Source organism: Canis lupus, chromosome 30, assembly GCF_003254725.2.
Source record: "Canis lupus dingo isolate Sandy chromosome 30, ASM325472v2, whole genome shotgun sequence".
Classification (NCBI taxonomy): domain Eukaryota; kingdom Metazoa; phylum Chordata; class Mammalia; order Carnivora; family Canidae; genus Canis; species Canis lupus.
The window spans coordinates 16,469,030-16,491,906 of record NC_064272.1 but is presented as its reverse complement, the minus strand read 5'-3'; the positions used below and the strand labels follow the sequence as shown (position 1 = coordinate 16,491,906).

At 35.6% G+C, this 22,877-nt stretch overlaps 1 protein-coding gene across 10 annotated transcripts in view; it reads left to right on the top strand.

Moving 5' to 3' along the window:
* Nucleotides 1-22,877, top strand: part of GABPB1 (GA binding protein transcription factor subunit beta 1) — a 64,262-nt gene that overhangs the window by 20,340 nt on the left and 21,045 nt on the right. For all 10 annotated transcript variants that reach the window (XM_025472819.3, XM_049104143.1, XM_049104144.1 and 7 more), the window contains 3 exons: nucleotides 16,371-16,478; nucleotides 21,069-21,236; nucleotides 22,567-22,761. In XM_025472819.3, the coding sequence (XP_025328604.1) occupies nucleotides 16,371-16,478; nucleotides 21,069-21,236; nucleotides 22,567-22,761 (471 nt within the window). The remainder of the gene's footprint in view (nucleotides 1-16,370; nucleotides 16,479-21,068; nucleotides 21,237-22,566; nucleotides 22,762-22,877) is intronic.

Genomic DNA, 22,877 nt, shown 5'->3' with positions numbered 1-22,877 from the left:
CTTCAGATAATTCTATTTAGAATCCAGGGCTCCTTGAAGGAATAAATGATTCCAAGACTGGGTCAGGGGACATACCTAGGTGAACCTGGAACATCTTGTGCCGGAAGCAAGAAAGTTTTCAAAGACACAACAAAAGCCTAGCTGAAGAGGCTCTTGTTGGCCACAATTGGGACAATTTCAACATAAAAAAGAATAAATGTAATTTGAAACAATATATAACAGTAAAAAACCCAGACAAACGGAGATGGTGGTTACACCTGTCCTTTACTCTGAAAACTGATAATTTAACATTTGAACTGCTGTTTTAGTAGAAATGTATTACAGTTGATGAGGAATTCCAGATATTAAATATAGAAAGGATTATAGAATTAGAAAGTCACAATTTGTTACGTCCTTTTATGAAATACTTGACTTGGGCCAGGATCATTAATAGCTGCTACAATTGTTAGGCAAAAGGTTCATTGGGAATTGGATATTTGCATGGTGCCAAAGTAACACTCCACAGAGTACTAGTTGGTCTCAAAACAATAAAACTTTACAGTGGAAGATTCAGACTATTACCAGCCTAGTTATTAATCTTAGTATCACTGAAAATGAACCAAAAAGTATGTGTTTCCTGATGTGATTCAGTATCAAGTATTGTGTATCAAATGAAGCTTTTTGTACCAAATTTAAAATCGAATTTAGTCAAACTTTTCAGACTTTCAGTTTATTGATTTTATTTTATTTTTTAAAAAGGTTTTATTTATTAGAGAGAGAGAGCCTGCACACACACAAGCAAGGGGAGGGGCAGAGGGAGAGAGAGAAGCAGATTCTTTGCTGAGCAAGGAGCCGGATGTGAGTCTCGATCCCAGGACCCTGGGATCATGACCTGAGCGGAAGGCAGATGCTTAACTGCTTCAGCCACCCAGGTATCCCTAACTTTTACTTTATAAGAAATACAGGAGATGAGAGAAATTAAATACTGCCTTGGATGAAGCAGTCAAAAAATACAGAATGTGAGATACAGATGAACTGGCCATTTGATGTCATAGGAGAGGAAAACAAGGGTGGGGTGGGGGTGGAAGGGAAACTGTCCTAGAATATAATTAATCTAGAGATATAACAACCAAATGCAGCATGTGCCAGCTGTAAAGTACATTTTTTTTAGAAAGGAGTAGGATGAAGCAAGATGGCCAAATTTTAATTTAGAAATATGGGTGATGGGCATATGGGTGTGTGTGTTTGTGTATACACATATATTCATTTATATGCATACATTCACTTTTCTATTTTAAAAGATTTTATAATAAAACTTAAAAATATTTTTCTGTTGATGGACGCTTAGGTTGTTTATAGTTTCTTTTTTTCTATTACAAATAATGTTTCTGTAAATGTTCCTATACATGTTTCCTCTCTGTGTGTGCGTGTTAAGGAGATATAGCAGCTTCCTAGTTGTGGAATCCCTGTATCAGAGGGTAGGCATACCTTCAACTCTACTAGGTATTGATAAATTGTTCTTTGAATGGTCATATTGATGAAGATTTTAGACAAAGGAATTATGAGATGTATGTCTTCTGTACTAGGTGATGAATTCTTTGAGGGTAGGTACTCATATAGAAATGTTTGAGTTGAATGAAATTGTATTTTAGTGGGATTGCCTGGCACTAGGATGGAGAAATTAGAGTTAGGTCAGCTAAAAGGCTAATGTGATGTTTAAGGTATGAGGCAATGAATGTGTAAGACTGGAGGTAGTGCAGAGTAAAGGAAGAATATGAGAAAGCTTGGAGAGAAAGGAACAAAGTGTATATGTTCTTATTGTTGGGTAGGATATTGATGATTCACTGTTGTGGCTTATGACACCTAGTACTTTGTTGGCTTCATTTTATAGTAAGTAGGTAAGTTATGCTTCTATATTAATTCAAAACCATCTACCAGCCTAGTTCTAGTAGAGTTCTCGCCTTGTCTTCATCTTCTGCTTGTATTCTTTTTAAGCCTCAGTTTCTTCTTGGGATAAATCTATGTGATTTAAAAGAGACTAGTAGTTGAACGGGGTAAAGGGGCAGTGGGTTGCAAAGATGAGAAAAATGTATGAGGTAGTATGGGTAGAATTTATGGGTAGCTTCATCCACAAATGAGTTTGTGATGCTTTCCAAGGACAAAAGATACTTAAAGTTTTTAAAGGGAAAGTCTATCCAGTGTTGTAACAGGGATAATTTATCAGATGCAGTTTTTCTGAGAGAATGTCTTATATCTTATTTTCAAATGTTGCAACTTTTTATAAATTCTAAAGTTGCTGCCTTCAAGAAGTTTTGATTAATGGTTCTAGAATAGCTCTGCCCAACAGAAATATAACGTGAGCCACATATTTGAAGTTTTATAGTAGCTACATTAAAAAAAGGTAGGTGAAATTAATTTTAATAATATATTTTATTTAATCCCGTATGTCCAAAATGTTACCATTTTAACATGTAATTAGTGTAAAAGTTATTAATGAGATATTTTACATTCTTTTTGGGTACTGGTGTGTACAACTTGAAACATAGCTCCATTTGGACTAGCTGCATTGCAGTGCTTAGTAGCATTATGGCTAGTGGCTGCTGTATTGGTCAGCTCAATTCTAGAACATATTCAGTTGAAACCTTTGAATTCAGTTTGGTACTGATTTGCCCCCTGGTCATTGAGGGTGGCCATGAGCTTATCTTGCTTCATAGACCTGTTGCTTGTTATTAGATAAATACTGGCTTCCTTTCCACATTTTTTATACTAATGTGGCAGGTGCAAGAGTGATTTTGAGGGTCCCAGACAAAGCTATTACCTGGATTTACTGATTATGTTCACAGTTTTCCCTTTTGTCTCAGAAAACATGAAACTGACCTCAGATTTCTTTTGGGATCAGATCTGTCAATTTGAGTTGCTGCCAATAAAAAGAATATTCAGGCGAGTTCTAATCTCATTCATTTGTAAGGACTTTACTTACAAAAAGGCTGACAGGAATTCAGAGAGCATTTTATTAAATGTGATATTTCCTAGAATTTGTGAAGTTGTCAGCTTAATTTGCATTTAAAAAGTCAAATGTTATGTGACTCCTGGTTATCCCAGTACTTCTGGAGTTTCTTCTGTGTGTCTAATGTTTATTCAGTGAATGTTTGTTGAGCAATTTATCAGGCACCATAGTTCAGGCACAGTGATAACATATAGCCAAGTAAACAGGCACATTTAGTGTGGTCTGATAAATGCCATGATAGAAAGAAACTTAAGATGCTAGAAGAATACACAGGAAGGATACTTTATTTAATTTGGAGGAGATTAGGGAAGGCTTCTTTGAGTAGATAGAAATAAATATGGCAGGAGTGGGCATGGAGAGGAAAACATTCTTCCTGGCAGAGGGAATGTTCTCTACAGATGCCCAAAGGTGAGAAAAGGAGCTGAGTACAGCATGTTGTCTGGAGCATAGTGTTCAGTGTGAGAGGTGATGAGTGGTATAAATGGGAAGATGCCAACAGATGGCCAGATGTGAAAGGCCTTGAATCTTATGCATCTGAGTTAATTGATGAGGGGCATAATTTCTGTTTAAGAATGACAAATTTGGTAGCAGAATGGGGAATAAATTGGAGAAAGGCAACACTGAGACATAGACACTAGTTTAGAAGTGCTCCAGGAGAGAAAGGATGGAGCCATGAGCAAAAGTGTGTGTTAGAGGAGAAAAGACTGTCAACATTCATTCATGTATTTATTTACTTACTTACTTATTTATTTATAAGATTTTATTTATTCACGAGAGGGAGTGGGCAGAGGTTGAAGTAGGTTCCCCATAGAGCAGGGAGCTTGACACCGGGTTCCATCCCAGGACCTCAGGATCACAACCTGAGCCGAAGACGGACCTTAACTGACTAAGCCACCCAGGTACCCCTATTTATTTATTTATTTTTGAGAGAGAGTGAGCAAGCCATCACACAAGCAGAGGGGGAAGAGCAGAGGGAGAGGGAGAAGCAGACTCTCTACTTAGCCGGGAGCTTGATGTGGGGCTTGATCCCAGGACCCTGGGATCATGACCTGAGCTAAAGGCAGATGCTTAACTGACTCAGCCACCTGGGCACGCCCAGCATACATGTATTGAAGGCCTACTCTCCATCACTGGAAAGAAGTAGGATTTAAGAGACATTTAGGAGGTAAAAGTGATAGGTCTTGATGACTGATTGGAATTGAGGCAGTTGGAAAAAGGGGTCCAGGATTATTCCAAAGTTTCTGATCTATGGAACAAGCCACTACTTGGATAATTTGACTTTTGAAGTGCTTTGGCATGCATCTTTTGGTGGAGGTATCTGTCCAGTTGAATATTAGGGTCTAGTGCTTGGAGGGAGGCTTGGACTGAAGATAGATTTGTAAGTCATTAAGTAATCATGACTAAGAAAGAAAAACCTGCTAGAAGAGAGAATGTAGGGAAAGAAAAAGAGGGCTGAAAAATGAAACACGGAGGGACTGCCAAATATTTAAGGGGAAGAAAAAAGGGACCCAACTGAAAGACATATAAGCTACCATCCTTGCCTCCAAGCATTTTATAATTTAAGTAAGACACATAAACATGAATTATTTGGTGACCAGTGCAAATTGGAGTCTAACTGGGTGCCAAGTTCATTGTACCACGTCCTGTGTTTTATGTGAAGTGAAATTTGGTGTTTAGAGATATTGGTTAGTGTTTAGGCCAAGGAGTAGCATAGGTAGTGCATGCTATTCATTAGTAGTGCCTGCATTCAGTGGGGATATCTAGCTACTAGGAGAACTCAGACGATGGGGATATATAGCGTAGTGATTGTGAGTATGGACTCTGGAGCCAGACAGCCTTGGTTCAAATCTCTACTAGCGGTATGACCTTGGGCAGTGTAACTTCTGTACCTCAGTTTTCTCAACAATATGATGAATTCCTGCTTGACTGGTGTTGAGATCAAATTAGTATGTGTAAATTCTTAGACTGTGTCTGGCACAATCTTATTCTTTGTGGTCTCTCTACATACATATATACATACATACATACATACATATACACAGATTTGGCTATGTTATACCCACTATATCTGTTTTATAGTATTATATAAGTCTTAGGAATTGCCATCATTTAGTAATTGATGAGTCAAATGAGGGCTCATGTTTTGGACAGGGTAGGTAGGCACCAGAGAAGGAAAGGTTTCCCAGAGTAGGAATGTTCCCTCTATGAAAATTAATGTGAACACACATGGTTTTAAGTATACTTTCACTGGTAAAGTGGGTGAAAAAAATGTTATGAAATCCTCTCCCCCTAATTCCCAGTTGGAGGCAAAGAATGCCCTTTTAATAGAAGGCTTTAAAGATTTTAAAACAGTTGTGTGTGGTGCTCTCCCTGTATGATGGTGGGATTTCCTCAGGTCACGGTTTCTTAAGTTATTCTGGAAGGAAGTATTTCCTCATCTTTGTGAGAATGAGTTCACGGGATCCTTGGCCTTGACTTTGGGAAGGTCTAGATCTGGAATCAAGATTCTGGCTTTGGGGATTGGGAACCTTGTGGAAAAGCAGTCATTATTGTATACTGATTGTGGGAGTGTCAATTGGTATAATCTTTTGTGTGTCTGTCACAATTAAAATGTGATTTTAAAAATCTAGCAGTTAATACTTCTTAGAATAATTTTCATAAAAATGCTAACCCAAGTGTATGGATATGTTGTAGACTATTTGTAAAGATAAAAAAATGAAAACAGGATTAAATAATTAATGTATTCATACTGCATATATTTGTTTCCTGTTTCTTTTCTTTTTTTAAATATTTTATTTATTTATTCATGAGAAACATGGATTGTGAGAGGCAGAGACAGAGGCAGAGGGAGAAACAGGCTCCATGCAGGGAGCCCGATGTGGGACTCGATCCCGGGTCTCCAGGGTCATGCCCTGGGCCGAAGGTAGCGCTAAACCTCTGAGCCACCCGAGCTGCCCTCCTGTTTCTATAATATAATGGTTTCCTATTTGTTGTAACAAAGTGCCACAAATTTAGTGCCTTAAAATAATACAGATTTATTATTTTACAGTTATAGAGGTCAGAAAACTTAAAGTTAAGATTTTTAGCAGGGTTGTGTTCTTTCTGGAGGTTCCAGGGGAAAATCTGTTTCCTTTCCTTTTCTAGTTTTTCAAGACTGCCTGCATTTCTTGGCTGGTGTAGCATTCTCCTTGCCCCCACCCCAGCTTCAGATCTTTCTCTCTCTCTCCTCTCTGATCTCTACTTTCTTCTCTCTGACCCTGACACTCCTACATCCCTCTTATGAGGATCCTTGTGATTACATTAGGCACATCTAGATAATCCAGGATCTTCCTATTTCAAGATCCTTAATTTAATCGCACCTGGAAAGCCTTTTTTTAAAAAAAATCACGTAAGCTAATATTCACAGATTCTGGGAATTAAGATCTAGACATCTTTGGAGGGGGTCATTATTCAGCTTACCACAGTTCGTAATACTATGTAGCCAGTAAAAAGTATGTTTTTATCTGTGTGCACTTAGAAAAATGTTACTGATAAAACAAGATATTACTGATTCCCTGTTAAGGGAAAGGAAGCAACTTGCAAAACCATTATAGTATGATCCCTTGTGTTTTTTTATTTGTTTGAAAAGAAGCATTGTGCCTATGTGTGTTACTGTAGGCATAGAAAAGATGTAGAAGGCTACACACTAAACATTTAAATAGTAGTTATTTCTGGGGAATAAGACCACTGGGAAGTGTGGGGATGACTTTGAATGATACATTTTTATATACAGTGAACATGTATTTGTTTATTGTAATTTTATTTTTATGAAAGTATATATTTGCAAAGTTGAAAAGTAAAATATATAAGGTTTATGGTATAAGAAACAACAACCCTAAAGTCTAAAGTCCCTTGTGTTATTCCTTCCCACCCTAGAACCTTCTTTCCCAGAAGCATCCATTCTTTTTGCTGCTTTTCCCCCTAGAACTTCCATATTGCTAAATAACAAGCTTATGCTATTTATTGATTTTTTTTCCCTATTTTAGATATCTTTGACTTTCTTCTAATGAAGATGGAACTTTGGCTATCTTAAACCAAACTACCTCTAAGCATATTTTTCCTTACTCTTCCTCCTTTCCTCTCCTCCCCTCTCGTTCCCCTTCCTTCCCCCTTCCTCTTTTTCTCCTCCCCTCCTCTTTTTTCCTCCCCTCCTCCTCCCCTTCTCCTCCCTGTCTTCTACCTTTCTCCCCTCCTCCTCCCCCTTCTTCATGTATTTATCTATTTTAGAGAGAAGGAGAGTGCACCCACATGAGCCAGGAGGTGGAAGGGCAGAGGAAGAGAATCCCCAAGCAGACTCCCCACTGAGTGGGGAGCCCAACACAGGGGCCCGATCCCACCACCCCATGAGATCACAACCTGAGCTGAAACCAAGAGTTTGCTCCCCAACCTGCTGAGCCACCCAGGCGCCTCTCACTCTTCATCTTCCTGATAGAAGTATACCAAAAGTTTTGCTTGGATTAGTATTTAGTGGTTATTATTGCAATCTTGGAACTACTATTCTTCACTAACCCATGCCATATATATATTGGGATTACATTTTCTTTCTTGTGTTGGTTTCTTTCTTCACTCTGAAAAAGATACTGTGTCATTTTTTTCTTTTGCTTACTTTTCTTGTATTCATCATTAACCCATGTCAAATTCTTTTCTGGAAACCTCATTCTTTTCCTGGGAATCTTACCAGCCTATCTTTTCCATGGAGACCTCCTTCTGGAGCCTCTGTCCTGTGGCTTCAATCTGGATTTGCTTTCCAGGTCTCTGGTACAGCACATTTTGGGGTTTCCTTTGCCATCACCTTGGGGAATCCTTTTCCACTCTATATATGTTGGATCCCTTATTTCCCAAACAAGCCCTTGATTCTTGTTTTTGATTTACTACTGCTCTTGGAGGAGTACATCTTCTTGTAGTTTTCTGAAATAAGGGTCTATGGGAGATGATTTTTCTTAGATATTTTATGTTTGAAAGTGTCATTTTGTTTTAAGTTCAAAAAATAAAAAACCCACTAGACAAAATGGAAATGGGAGAAAATTCCAAATTACCAGAGTTCATATGATTATTTTTTCTTCGAAGGAATTACACAGAGAGACTTGAAGGGCATGCTCTTTTTTATCCCTGCAGATTCCCAATGTTCTCTTAATTTAGAACACAAGAGTTTAGAATATGGGTCTTGGGGCACTTGGGTGGTCAGCGGTTGAACATCTGTCTTTGGCTAAGGTCGTGATCCTGGGGTCCTGGGATTGAGTCCTGTGTTCCTGCAGGGAGCCTGCTTCTCCCTCTGCCTATGCCTCTGCCTTTCTCTGTGTCTCTCAATGAATGAACGAATGCATGAATGAATAAGTAAATAAAATCTTAAAAAAAATATGGATCTTATCTTTGACTGAAACTAGTGCTGTTTGGTAAGTCCTTTTACTTTTTGTTTGTCTCCTTTGCAAAATGGAGACCATAACTGTTGTGGTAAGGCTGTTTAGATTACATGAGACAACATAGATAAACATTTAGGAAGATGCCAGGTACTACTTTTATTATTGAAGTTATTTTATTTTATTATTTTATTTTATTTTATTTTATTTTATTTTTCCTTAAAAAAAAAAAAAAGATTTGTTTATTTGAGAGAAAAAGAGAGAGCAAGAGCAGAGAGAGAGGGAGAAGCCGAAGCAGAGCAGGGAGCCTGCTGACATGGGGCTTGATCTCAGGACTGTGGGATCATGACCTGAGCAGAATGTAGCCGCTTAACCAACAAAGCCACCCAGGTGCCCATATTTTCTTTCTTTCTTTCTTTTTTTTTTTTTTTTAAGATTTTATTTATTTATTCATGAGAGACATACAGAGAGAGAGAGGCAGAGACACAGGCAGAGGGAGAAGCAGGCTCCATGCAGGGAGCCTGATGCGGGACTCGATCCCAGGACTCCAGGATCACGCCCCGAGCCGAAGGCAGGTGCCAAACCGCTGAGCCACCCAGGGATCCCAAGGCGCCCATATTTACTTATGAGAATGTAGGAAACTAAATTCTTATGCCCAAGAATATTTTCGTATGTACAGTTATACACATGGTTATAATATGCTTAATTTTATTTATTTATTTAAAAACAATTATTCATGAAGACTTTTTTTTAAGATTCTTATTTATTCATGAAATACACACACACACACACACACACAGAGAGAGAGAGGGAGAGAGAGAGAGAGAGAGTCAGAGACACAGGCAGAGGGAGAAGCAGGCTCCATACAGGGAGCCTGACGTGGGACTTGATCCAGGGTCTCCAGGATCAGGCCCTGGGCTGAAGGTGGTGCTAAACCGCAGAGCCACCTGGGCTGCCCCAATATGCTTAATTTTAGAGTCACAGTTTACATGCTTTTACTACTAAAAGAAACTTTATCTAATTTCTTACATTAAAAACATCTTTTATCTGTAATCTAGTTTTGATGAAAAGCTTTTTAATAATAAGTTTTTGTGTTTTTTTCACATATTTAACTAGTATTCTTTACAGCATTCTAGTTGTCTGCTTTATAGATCTGTTGAAGGATATGAAATGTTCACATTTTTTTTTTACTGAAATGACATTACTCAGATGCAACAAATTTCTATTAAAACGACTAATAAAAGTTTATTTTTAATTACATGAGTAATACATACTCATTATAGAACACTTATGAAATAGAGGATAAAGGGAAAAACCTATAATTTTCATTATTATGGTATATTGTATATTACTTCTGAGTACTTTTCTATGCACTTTTTACATAGTTAAGATCATGGTGTGTATTCATTTTAGAGGCTTGATTAATACTTTTGAATAATATAATCCTAAATGATTATAGTACTGTGTTATCTTTTAGACATCATACTGGAATATTTACAGGTAAAATGAGATGATGTCTGATATTTCCTCCAAAACATGTATGGATAAGAAATGGGCTGGCCATAAATTGATAATATTGAAGCTAGTTGGTGGCTATGTGGAAGTTCATTATACTGTTGTGCCTATTCTTGTATTTGCTCAAAATTTTCCATATAAAAAAGTAAAAAAATAAATAAAAGCTTGTAGTATTCCATTATGATATATCTTAATTTCTTTAATTATTACTTGTATTAGGGCATTTCAGTTTTTACCTAGTTTAAATAATATTACTTTTAATAATGTTTCAGTGACTTATTATGAGTGGGATTATTAGGTCAGTATGATCATTTTAAAGGCTTTTGATGCATACATAGTACTAAATTCCTTGGTGAAAACCTTCAGTAGAAGAATTTTATTTGATTTGTAATTGTTCTCATTGAGCATAGGAGTGATATTGCAAGTTTACACTGAAGTTTTTAATGAGACAATCAAGATTTATTATTAAATATATTGGAATAGGATTATATTTTCTAACTTTTTATTCATACTCTTTTAGGAATGTTAGTGTCAATTCATATGGAACTAGTACTTTATAGTTTTATAGAGAGGTTATGTTCAGTAGATGTTATAATCCTCAAAACAACTCTATGAACTATGAATTATAGAAATTCAAAACAAAATAGACTTTAAGCTTTAAAATGCAATTATAGGGACGCCTGTGTGGCTCAGTTAGTTAGATGTCTTCCTTTGGCTCAGGTCATAGTCCCAGGTCTTGGGATCAAGCCCTGCATCAGACTCCTTGCTCAGTAGGGAGCCTGGTTCTTCCTCTCCCTCTGCCTCTCTGCCTGCTTGTGCTCTGTCTCTCACTCTGTCAATTAAATAAATAAAATCTTAAAAAAAAAAAAAAAAGTAATTATTGTTAATAATTCCTGTTACCACTAGATGGCTCTCTCAGCACGTACTTTTAATCAAAAGGAATTTGTAGATGGGTATTTTGAAGTTCCCCTGTAGGTCTTATTAAAATTCATATTATCGAAATTAAAAAATAATAGTTTGTATCAGATTGTGATAAAATTTTTCAGAAGTAGTGAAAATAATTTAGGATGGAATTTGTTACAATGAGTTTTTAGATTACTTAACAGGAAGGGGTATTATGTGGGATGGCATTCATGTAGTGTATTTCAAGTAAATATATTTAACATTCATTAAAATTTATTGAATTGAATTATGCTTCTTTATTTGATTGGGGAAGAGTTATTTGCAATAGCAAAAAAGCAGCATTTTATTGCTAGCCTTTTGGTTTTATGTGAATCTAACACTTTATCTCTGAGGATTTGATAGATAATGAACAAAGTAAATTGAAAGGGCTGTATCTGGAGCTATATTGAACAATATAGCTCCAGATACAATTTGTTGTCAATTGTCAATTTGTTGTCTTAATGCAATTGAATTCCTCTGAGGATTAGAATTATTCTGGAGTATGTGTCGTTCCCCGCAGGTGAGACACTCAGAAGTGAAATTCTACATTTGGGCATTTTCATTGTTTCACATTTTACGAATTATCTTTACAAAAAAAATTAAGATTGCCTTTGATTTTGGTCTTACTTGATATTACGTGTATTTTCTTCACGTGATTCCTATTGATTTTTCAGTCTTATTAGATCCAATGCTGTCTTTCTTTTAACAATGTTTGTATTGTACCTTTTGTTAACTTGCAATGAAAATTATTATTATTACCTATCTGCATAATTTAAAAGAAATCATTAAAATACCTAATTATAAAGGAGAAATAGAAGGAAAGCACTTTATAATAAAATGTGTATTTCAGTATGTAAATCCTCCAGCAGACCACCCTAGATGACACAAGAGATTGTCAAATGCTTGCACCTGTATATAGAATCAGTGTGAAAATAAGCTGGGAAAGCTGGTTGATTTGGTGTTTTATGTTGGTGATTTAGATAACCAAGTGGCATCAACATTGGTGACACGATTTTCTTTCTTTCTTTTTTTTTTTTTTTTTTTTGGTGACACGATTTTCAAAAATGATGAACAACTCCTAGTAAAATTCTGAACAAAACAAATAGATTTATAGTATGATTGCAATCTGGGATATTTGGGATACATTAATACCTGGAAAAAGACATTTGTTTACATTATTAGTTAAGTTCCAGCCCTAGATATATTTGGCCTTTGAAAGTCACCCAGAACATGTGACAATTCTTTGTCATACTGGAATGTCCCCTGAATTGCCGGGTCTCTAATATTCCAGACACATGCCCATTAAATGCTAGTAGCTTCTTCACCCCGCTCCTCCCCTCATCAGCCCCCAAAATGCCTCCATATATATCCAAAGGGCCCTCTAGGGGGCAGTGCTGCTACCATTTTGAGAACTGATTTAAAAGGATCTAGCTGTTTATCTGCTATATAGCTATGTTGCTCTTGGAACTTTAAAACCACAGTAACTTAAGTATCCTGAGTGTTTAAAAATGGTATGTTTTGAATAATTAGGACAATTACAGAATTGTGGTAGAAGTTGATTTAAGTGCATCATGGTTTTGTTGTAATTCATGTAATCAGATCAATAAGTTTGCTAGTTTAAGTACCCAATACCCGGCATCTTCTTCCCCCCCCCCCTTTTTTTTTTTAAGATTTTATTTGTTCATAAGAGACACAGAGGGGCAGAAACATAGGCAGAGGGAAAAGCAGGCTCCCTGTGGAGAGCCCAGTGGGGCACTTGATCCCAGGACCCCAGAATCATGCCCTGAGCCGAAGGCGGTTGCTCAACCACTGAGCCACCCAGGCATCCCTACCATGCATTTTCTTTATTTTTTCCACTCTTCCTGTTCAGTAAGTCAGTAGTATATAACTTTAATGTCAGCATTTACTTAGTTGATAGTCATACAATGTAATTTGTCCCTTAAACCACTTTTAAAATTAGGAATGATTTAGTAACATTATAGAAACCTTGTAAAATAGAGGCAAAATTTCCCATAATCTTGTCACTCTAACAATTGTTAATATTTTTTGCTATTTTGTTCTTGGTGTATAGCTTGACATTCAAAAATTAGTTTTGTATCTTTTTTACTTAATGTGATATAACTTTTTAATGTTATATAACTTTCAACTATTATTTTAAATCCCTGTATTTTTCTATTAGATTCCACAATTTATTTTCCTTCCTCTTAATTGGTTGTTCACATGATAAAAGTGAATATATAGGGATGCCTGAGTGGCTCAGCCGTTGAGCGTCTGCCTTCAGTTCAGGACGTGATCCTAGAGTCCCAGGATCAGGTTCGGGAATGGGCTTCCTGCATGGAGCCTGCTTCTCCCTCTGCCTATGTCTGCGCCTCTCTCTCTCTCTCTCTCTCTCTCTCTGTGTGTCTCTCATGAATAAATAAATACAATCTTAAAAAAAAAAAAAAGAGAAAGGGGAAAGACAGAGTATGTCACATTTTTTAAAAAAGTAAATATATGTAGGTTTGTGTAAGTATACATGTATACATGTACTGATAAATCTACTTCAGTATATTTTAATATTTTCTTTAGGATAGATCTCAGATGTCAGATCATCTATTGGGTCATGAGACTTGAGCATTTTTGTAACTTATACATTGCCAAATTGACATAAAAAAAAACAAACTGTTCCAAAAAAACCCCCAGCGGATCCATTTATAGTGCTATCAACATATGTAAGATGTCAATATGTAGAAGTATCAGTCTCAACTCATGCTTTTTAAAATTTAACTTTTAAATTATTTACATTTACATTTCTTTACATTTCTTATTTATTCTCAGTGACATTGAACATTTTTATGTTTGTGAATTATTTCTATTTTCTCTTTTGGAAAATATATGGTTATGCTCTTTGCTGATTTGTTGGGTTCATGGTGTTTATTTTCTCTTTTCATTTTGAGTCGGGCCTTTTACATAATTAAAATTATTAATGTTTCTTACATTCATTTTTGTGGCAAACATTCCTTTGTTGTCTTTGATTTTATTTTTGTTTTTTAATACATTGAAGTTTCATTTGCTACCCATAGAAGATAGTATGTGATATCAAAGAAAAGGATGTGGAGTCAAGAAATCAGGATTTTGGACGGAGATACTTACAATACATTACATGTCATATGACTCATATCCAGAACGTATGTTACATACTCCTATCCTGAATATATGAATAAGAAAGAACTCATATCTAGAATGTATGTTATGAATGCTTACAAATCATTAAGAAAAAGGTAGACAACCCAGTTTCCAAAAATGAGGAAAAACCCTAAACCACTACTTCATAAAAGATACCCAGATGTCTAAACCATCTGGCAGTATGTATGCTGAATGAATGCAAGCTGATTTTCTATTACCTGTGTAAGAAATATTTCGAAGGGCATATTTTGGGTGAAGATTTATTTCATTGTAAAACCACATTTATATTAAATTTTGGTCATCCAAGTGTAGTCACTGTGTTTTTTCCTAGTGTGGCCAGTTTAGATTTTATGTACTTTTCTGGAAGAGAGGTCCGTTTCTCTTTGCCTTATCCTGCCTTTCATAGGAAATGATTGCAGATTCTTTGCCTTTTTAGTATGATATAAATTTTTACTATCCAGCTGGTACCTATTTCCTAGGAAAAAAAATCCTTCATTAGAGATCAGTAATCTCTTTAGATCTTAATGTCTTTAGCAAGATTATGGAGTATCTTAGGTTCCAGTGACTCAGTCAACTGAGCGAATGGGAGGAAAATAGGGTGAAAGTGTTGTGTCACATACAGAAAGCTTGTAAAAAAAACCCTACATAAAACCCATAAATTCATGTGGTTGTTTTTCTTCTTCACCATGAGATATATTAGGAATTGTTTTTACCCTTATAAATGGAATAATTATAAGAAATTCTTTTCCTGCCTTGTGACAAATGGCTGTTTGGGACATACTCATCTCATTTAATTATTGTGCAAGTCTCCCAGCATTAGCATCTGTTACTGGTTACTCTGTCTTTTTGGTTGTTCCCATGTTGTAGAATCTACTAAAAAATATGGTGATGTAAACATAAATCTGTTCTTTCAAGGGATGTTTTTTTTTTTTTTTTTTAAGTCAACCCTTTTACATTCCCTAACATCTCTTCTAATTATGTAATACAGTCTATTCTGGCATAAATAACCTAAGTGCTAACTCCCTTCTCACATATATACATACTTCTCTCCCCTCTTTCTTAAATAATACATGTTGATACAAGATTGGAACACACTAATCAACATGACATCTCCCTTCTTATAACTTCTTTCCCCTTGACTATGTACCCAACTCTCAAAGGATATTCACTTTTTGAGGCAAATTCATACTGCAGGCACATTTTTTTCTTGTGTAAATCTCAGAGGTTCAGTATCTTCCCTTCCTCACAGGCTTCAAATTCTATCTGTTTGCCTTTGCTCAAGGTACTATACAGCATCATTGAATAGTCTTCTAGCTGAATAGTCCTTCTGATTTTGGGACCTTTCTTCTCAGAACCATCGTCCCTTGATTTTGAGCATCTCTGATATGTTCAAATCTTTCTTCCCCTGTGTTGTCTTGTCATGATCTTTCCTTAACACGTATGTCAGTATTTCTTATTCAAGAAGACACCACTCCCCATGCCTCATGCCCTCAAATACACACTCACACATCCTGACCTGTGACATTAGTCTTTTCAAGTATCTTGAATGCAAGATACAAACTTATACTTACTTTCTAGCTTCTCAATGAGACTCATAGCCTATTGATAATGTTAGACACTCTTTTCGGTATTTTCATTGAATGTGAATTGTGTGTCCTTTTCTGGAAGAACTTGAATGTATATTGACTGTGCAACAATTGAAAATACTTTTAAATTCTGAACATATTTTCTACTTTACCGTTATAAAAAACAGTTCTGATATATTTATTGTAACTTGCACCAGTTACAGAGGACAGTATCTTGTACCTTATTTCTATTTACTTTTTTTTTTTTTTAATTTTTATTTATTTATGATAGTCACAGAGAGAGAGAGAGAGAGAGAGAGGCAGAGACACAGGCAGAGGGAGAAGCAGGCTCCATGCACTGGGAGCCCGACGTGGGATTCGATCCCTGGTCCCCAGGATCGCGCCCTGGGCCAAAGGCAGGCGCCAAACCACTGCGCCACCCAGGGATCCCATTTCTGTTTACTTTTATGAAAAACTTTATTATTGTGCTTCTCCAGTGAAAACAGTTTCTTGCCAGTTTTAAATATTAGGAAGGCCTTCTTTGCTGCTTACCTCATTATCTTTATCAGCTATATTTGGAGAATTCAAACTAATTTTATTATCTTAGGTAAAAACTTGATAAGAAAGGAAAATCTGTTCAAATTCAAATATAAATTACTGTTGTGACCTGTAGTCTCAGATTAACCATATCACAGACTTTTAGAGGGATAATTGAGAATTGGTATTAATAAAGATACAAGGGGAAAAAGTCACGTAATGGTATATAAGTAGAGATGTTAAATTCATCTTTGTTTTGTTTAGATGTCCCTGGTAGATTTGGGAAAGAAGCTTTTAGAAGCAGCACGAGCAGGTCAAGATGATGAAGTTCGTATTTTGATGGCAAATGGAGCTCCTTTTACTACAGACTGGGTAAAGAATGATTTTAATGTGCTGGTTTTTATTTTCTTCTCATTTATTAGCTTTTCCAGATAAAAATTTAGTATCGTGGTTATATATGGCAGAAAATTAATTTTTTTGGTGCAAATTTGTAGTTTTGGAATTATAGCTATCATTTAAGGGAGTGGTTTGTATCCTTATATATGTCATATGTGTATATGACAGCCTTACTCAAAGCTTCTGTCCACAAAAGGTTTTTTCTTTTAAACTTGGAGTTCAATATTGTAGGATGAATATAAAATGTAGCTGCTTGGAATTTAATTTAAAGGTTTAAATAACACAAGTAGAATTTGTAATTCAGAAAATAACAGATAAAGATCGTGGTTAATGTTATAATCGTTTCTAAAAAGGAAAAATGTTTGCGTTTCAATTGATACTGGCAACACTATTGCAAACATAACCAAAGATGGAGAAAGGAATGGGAACATGTCCTAGTAACTACAGAAGGCAGTTGTGAGGACAGCAAAAACCGTAACTGTACTAGTTCTCGGGGTTAGTCAAAAGAGGTGGTTTTGGCAGTATATAGAGGATTAGGAATCTGGATTAACCTGCCTACTGGTAACAACTAAAAATTGTAGATTTTAGCTTTTACTGTTTTTGACATACTTGTCCTGTGTTTTTATTTTTCATTAAAAACAAAACAAAACAATTTTTTTTAGAAGATTTTATTTACTTATTCAAGAGAGACACACACAGAGAGAGGCAGAGACATAGGCAGAGTGAGAAGCAGGCTCCATGCAGGAAGCCCGATGTAGGACCTGATCCCAGAACTCCGGGATCCTGCCCTGAGCCAAAGGCAAGATGCTCAACTGCTGAGCCACCCAGGCATCCCAAAAAGCAAAATGTTTTATTATGGAAAATTTCAAACATACATCAACCCCTTCAGCCAGCTTCAAAAATTATCAAATCATTGCGAATCTGTTTCATCTGTAACTTCATCCACTTTGTTCTGTATTATTTTAAAGCAAATTCTATGAACTATTTCATTTCATCCATAAATATTTCAGCATCTGTCTTTAAAGGTAAAGACTTTTTGATTAACTATTTTAAAAAATCTTCTTTAGTGCACTGATGAGTTAGCAAGAAAATAAGGGACTTTTAACCTGAAACACTAAGTGAACACCAGAACCTAAAGAAGTTTTACAAAAAAAAAAAAAGAAAAGAAAAGAAATTTTACCCTAAGAATATTTGCTGAACTTGGTGAATTTTCCTACCTCGTGGGCATGGGTTACTGAAGATAGAGACCTGAGACGTTCATAGGAGTCTCCTAGGAGATCCTCTCCTCTTAATTCAGGAATCCCAAAGACATGTACCTTCTATATAAGTAAACCAGAAGTACCACCTCCCTCTTCCTACCTGCTTCTGCCCTGTCCCTGTTGTTAGGGTACTGCAAGGAAAATGAACTGACTTGTATTGTAGTAAGTCACCAAATGGAAAAAGAGAAAAAATTATTGATGAGGATTTGTAGTCACAAGCCATCCTTTGTATACTTTTGTGACCCGAACTTATAAATACTTGAGCATTCTGCAAAACTGTACACTAAAAGATGAATTTAAAGTGATCTTTGGATTGAGGTTACCCTAGGTTCCTAGTAGAAACAAATGAATATTTTTTCTGGGGGAACCTACCTTCATCCAATTATCTACAAATGAAATTCCAAGGAAAGAACAGTCCACAGTAACTAAATGCACAAGGATACAAGGCAACTTAGATAATAACCCACTGAAGCAACTAAGAACAGAAGCAGACTGACAAGGATTTTAGGTAAGATTTTAAGCAGATTAGGAATAGCTAAGGAGAAAATGAGTGAATTGAAAAATATGTTAAAAAATCCAGAATGCATTATAGAGAAAAATGGGTAGAAAATTTTAAGATCTTAGGAGTCATGAATGCTACTGTGAGAAAATGTAATGTATCTAATAAAAAATCCACAAGAAGTGTGAAAATAGGGAAATAATTTTAAGATATAATGGCTGGGATTTTTTCCATCTCAGATTCAAGTAGCCCAACTAATCTCCAAGAGGATCAATTAAAGAATCCATGTCTAGATGCATCATAGTGGTACTGTGGTGTATCAAGACAAAAGGATCTTAAGGATTAGTATCCATAATACATAAGGACTTCCCATGACAGCAATAAAAAGACAAAGACTGGGCAAATGACTTGATATGGTACTTTACCAAAAAGAAAGTTCAATGACCAATAAATGTGAAAAGATGCTCAACTACAATAGTAATTGGGCAAATACAAAGTGAAATCGTGAAATACTATTGCTTATCTACCAGATTAACCAAAAAAAGTCTGGCAATATCAAACATTGGAGAGGATAAGTATAAACTGGTATAAACATTTTGGAGGACAGTTTGGCAGTACCTACTAAATTTGAACATATGTATAACCCGTGATGTAGCCTTTGAACTTATAAGAATATTCCCTCTTCCCCCCAAAAGAAGAATATTCCCCAAAGAAACTCTTGCTCATATACTTGAGAAATGTACAAGATTGTATTTATTGGTAGCATTATTTGTAATAATGAAAAACTGGAAACTACCCAAATATTCATCTGTAGATTAGTTAAATTAATTATGTTTCATTTATTCAATATAATTTTATAGAACAGAAAATTAGTGAACTAGACTTACATTCACTAACATGGGTAAATCGTATGAGTATAAGCAAAAGAAGGGGCAAGTCACAGAGAAATACATGCAATATGATTATTTACATAAAGTTGAAAACCGGTAAAACCCAAGTGTATTATTTAAGGATATATAAGTGGTAAAAAGCAAAACCAAAGCAAAGTAAAGCAATTTTTATTAACAAATTCAGGACAGTAATTGCCTCAGGGGCTGAGAGAGGGGTTTATGACTAGGGAGTGGCATGTGGGAAGATTTTAAATTGCTGGTAGTGTTTTATTTCTAGACCATGATTGTGGTTTCATGAGTGTTTGCCTAATTTTTTTTTCTTTAAACTATGTGTGTATGTGTTTTATGTCATCAACCAAAATGGTTAGATCTCAAGAAGAAAAAACACAAGTAAACCCTATATTTCACTAAGCAGAACTCATGGTTGCCCAGTGGGCTGTTGAGAGACTTCATTCAAAAATAGAATTTTAAGAGTATGAATTTTAAGAGTATAGAAAGAGCTATTATAGGAAAATATGATATTGCATGGAGAAATGATTGTTCATGAATTTTCTTTGATCTGCTCGAATGATCTTCCCTTAAAAACATAAGACTTTTAATAGTAACAAAATAATTATTTCCAGGGTAAATGATTTCCATTTTTATCATGTGTTGAGAACACATATAGCTTTGTATTATGACTCTTACTCAATGTGTGACTTCAGGCCAATTAGTAACCTCTGAGTGCCTTAGGTTCTTTTGCTACCAAATGAGGATAGTAACAGTACCTTAAAAGGAGAGTAAATGAGAAAATATGTGTAAAGGTCTTAGAATAGTGTGTGCCATAGAAAGTGCTTTAACAAAAACCTTAGTTGCCATTATTATAGTAGTCTTAGCAAATTTCATGTTCTAGTGAACCTTTTTTTTTTTTTAAGATTCAGTTTATTTTAGAGAGCATGCGTGCTGTGTGAGCAGGGTGAGGGTGGGGAAAGGGAGAGGGAAGAATTTTCAGCAGACTCTGCTCTGAGCATGGAGCCTGCCACTGGGCTCACGACCCCAAGGTCATGCATGACCTGAGCCGAAACCAAGATTTGGACATTAATTGCTTAACTGACTGCACCACCCAGGCTCCCCATCTAATGAACTATCTTGGTTCTTTGGAACACCAGTGCCTTGGTAATCAGAGTTATAGTGACTTTCAAGGCTTCTAAATGGGTAACTTAATTCTAATTTTCACCTGTTAAAATGTATGCTTACCTTATTGGAAGGTTCTTCTTTACTTATATTTTAGAACTTCCCCTGCATATTGTGAATGTACTGTTATTGTAGTGGCTATACCACATGAAACCAATTTCAGGAGAACTGGGCTCTTTTGGTTCTGTCCTGACTCATCTTTGGCAAGCATACCTCAGATCAGATTTTTCCCTTAAAAAATGACTATATAAACTTATTTAAAAAGATCACTGAGTTGCTTTAATTAATGTATTTTTTAAGTCCTACAAAACAGTTTAATATAAAAATCTACACTATTAACGTTTATTTGATATGGATTTCATAGATGAAAAGTTTTGTATGAATCATATGAGGAAAACATTCTAGTACTCAGAAAAATTTCTCAAACCCTAATTATCTCTAATTCCTGATGAAATTAATTTTGTTCAGGCTATTTCTCTGTTAAAAAATAAGAAAATAAAATTGAATTAAAAGAAATATTGACTTTGCTTTCTCATTGAGAAGTGTAGGGGAATTCCTGAAAGCCTCTATGAAGCGAATGTGATAAGCGTACATTATATTCTTGAGTTCTGAGTTAACTATGTAAACAGATAATACGAAGATAATCGGTTTGCTATGTAAAAAGAAAATACAAAATAGAAGGTAGTAATAGAGGTGTTTTTAAAAATGATTATAAATGTGGCTTTTTTTTTTCCTTGTGGTATAGCTGGGAACCTCTCCACTTCATCTGGCAGCACAGTATGGGCATTATTCCACCACAGAAGTTCTACTCCGAGCTGGTGTAAGTAGGGATGCAAGAACCAAAGTGGACCGAACGCCATTACATATGGCAGCTTCAGAGGGCCATGCCAGCATAGTAGAGGTTTTGCTTAAGGTATGTGTTCTTTTTTTGCATTCTGCTTTTGAAAGTAAGCTCCAAAGGATTTATGGTTTTATAGGAGGGAGAAGGGAACTAGTTTTATTGAATGTCTGGTTTTTTTTTTTTTTTCCCCCCTGTGTTGTCTCATTGTTTTGTGTGTAAGCCCATCAAATGAAAATAATCTTTAAAGTTTTCCTTTGTGGGAGAAAAAGAACAACTTCTAGATATGTTCTTAGTTAAGTCAGACAGTTGATTTCTTAGACCTTGGTCTCCGCTATGATAAGAGACTATGGCTTTGTCTTACCTGACATAGTTAAAATGCTTATGGAGGGAAACATGAAGCTTGGATCATTAACAAATTAATAACACAAGTAAGGATTTTTATTCTAGCCTTTAGATCAGCCTATCCAAAAGACATACAAGGTAAGCCACAAATGTGAATCCCATGTAATTCTAGATTTTCTATTAGCTGCATTAAAAAAAACTAACTTTAATATTATATGTTATTTAACTTCATATATATACAATATTGTCATTTCATCATGAAATCAATATAAAAGTTATTTTATTAATGAATTATCTTCTATCTTTTTTTTGGTGTTAAGTCTTTGAATGCCAGTGTGTGTTTACATATACAGTATACATCTCTGTTGGGACTAGCCATATTTCAAGTGCCTGATAGTCACATGTGTCCAGTGGCTACTATATTGGACAGTGCATCCCTGATAGCTCCCTTTTGTTTATTTATATTGTACTGGTTTTGAAAGCAAAGGATATTTTTGTATAAACAAGGAACTAGAATTAAAGAGGTTTCTGAGGAATGTTCATAGTTTCCCTTCGCTTTTTTTTTTTTTTTTTTTTTTTTTTGGTGAGAGAGAGTGTGTGCAAGTAGGGGTAGGGGCAGAGGGGGAGAGAGAAAGAATCTCAAGCAGGCTTCACACTCAGCACAGAGCCTGGTGTGTGGCTCAATCTTAGGACCTTGAGATCATGACTTGAGCTGAGGTCAAGGGTCGGATGCCTAACCAGTGGGCCAGTAAGATGCCTCAATCTTTTTTCACTTCATATGCCATTCTGTCCCATGATGCTCATAGCTTGATGACTGAAGAAATCATTGCTGCACTCCTAAGAAATTAGAAGGAAAATAATTAGGAAAGTTAGCATGATAGAAACTGATTAGGTCACATGTGCGGAGATTTGTGGAACAAACAGATTATTCAACACAAAAAAATAGAGAGCTGATCATGTTGGTAGCAGATTCTTTAAAGCATAATGGCTAGTATTTGCATATTAGGAATTCTTTATATTTCATATTTTAAAAATGTCTTATTTTGCAATATTTTTATAGCATGGTGCTGATGTTAATGCTAAGGATATGCTGAAGATGACAGCTCTACATTGGGCCACAGAACATAATCATCAAGAAGTGGTGGAACTTTTAATCAAATATGGTGCTGATGTACACACACAAAGTAAATTTTGTAAAACTGCATTTGATATTTCAATAGACAATGGGAATGAAGATTTGGCAGAGATACTACAGGTAACTTTTGGCTTTTAATTTGAGAAAATAAAAGGATCTCTGTCTTGTGGATGATTTGAGCTACTTAGCTTTTAGCTTTTCATTTTGGACTTGTTTATTTTAGACAGGCTTTTTCC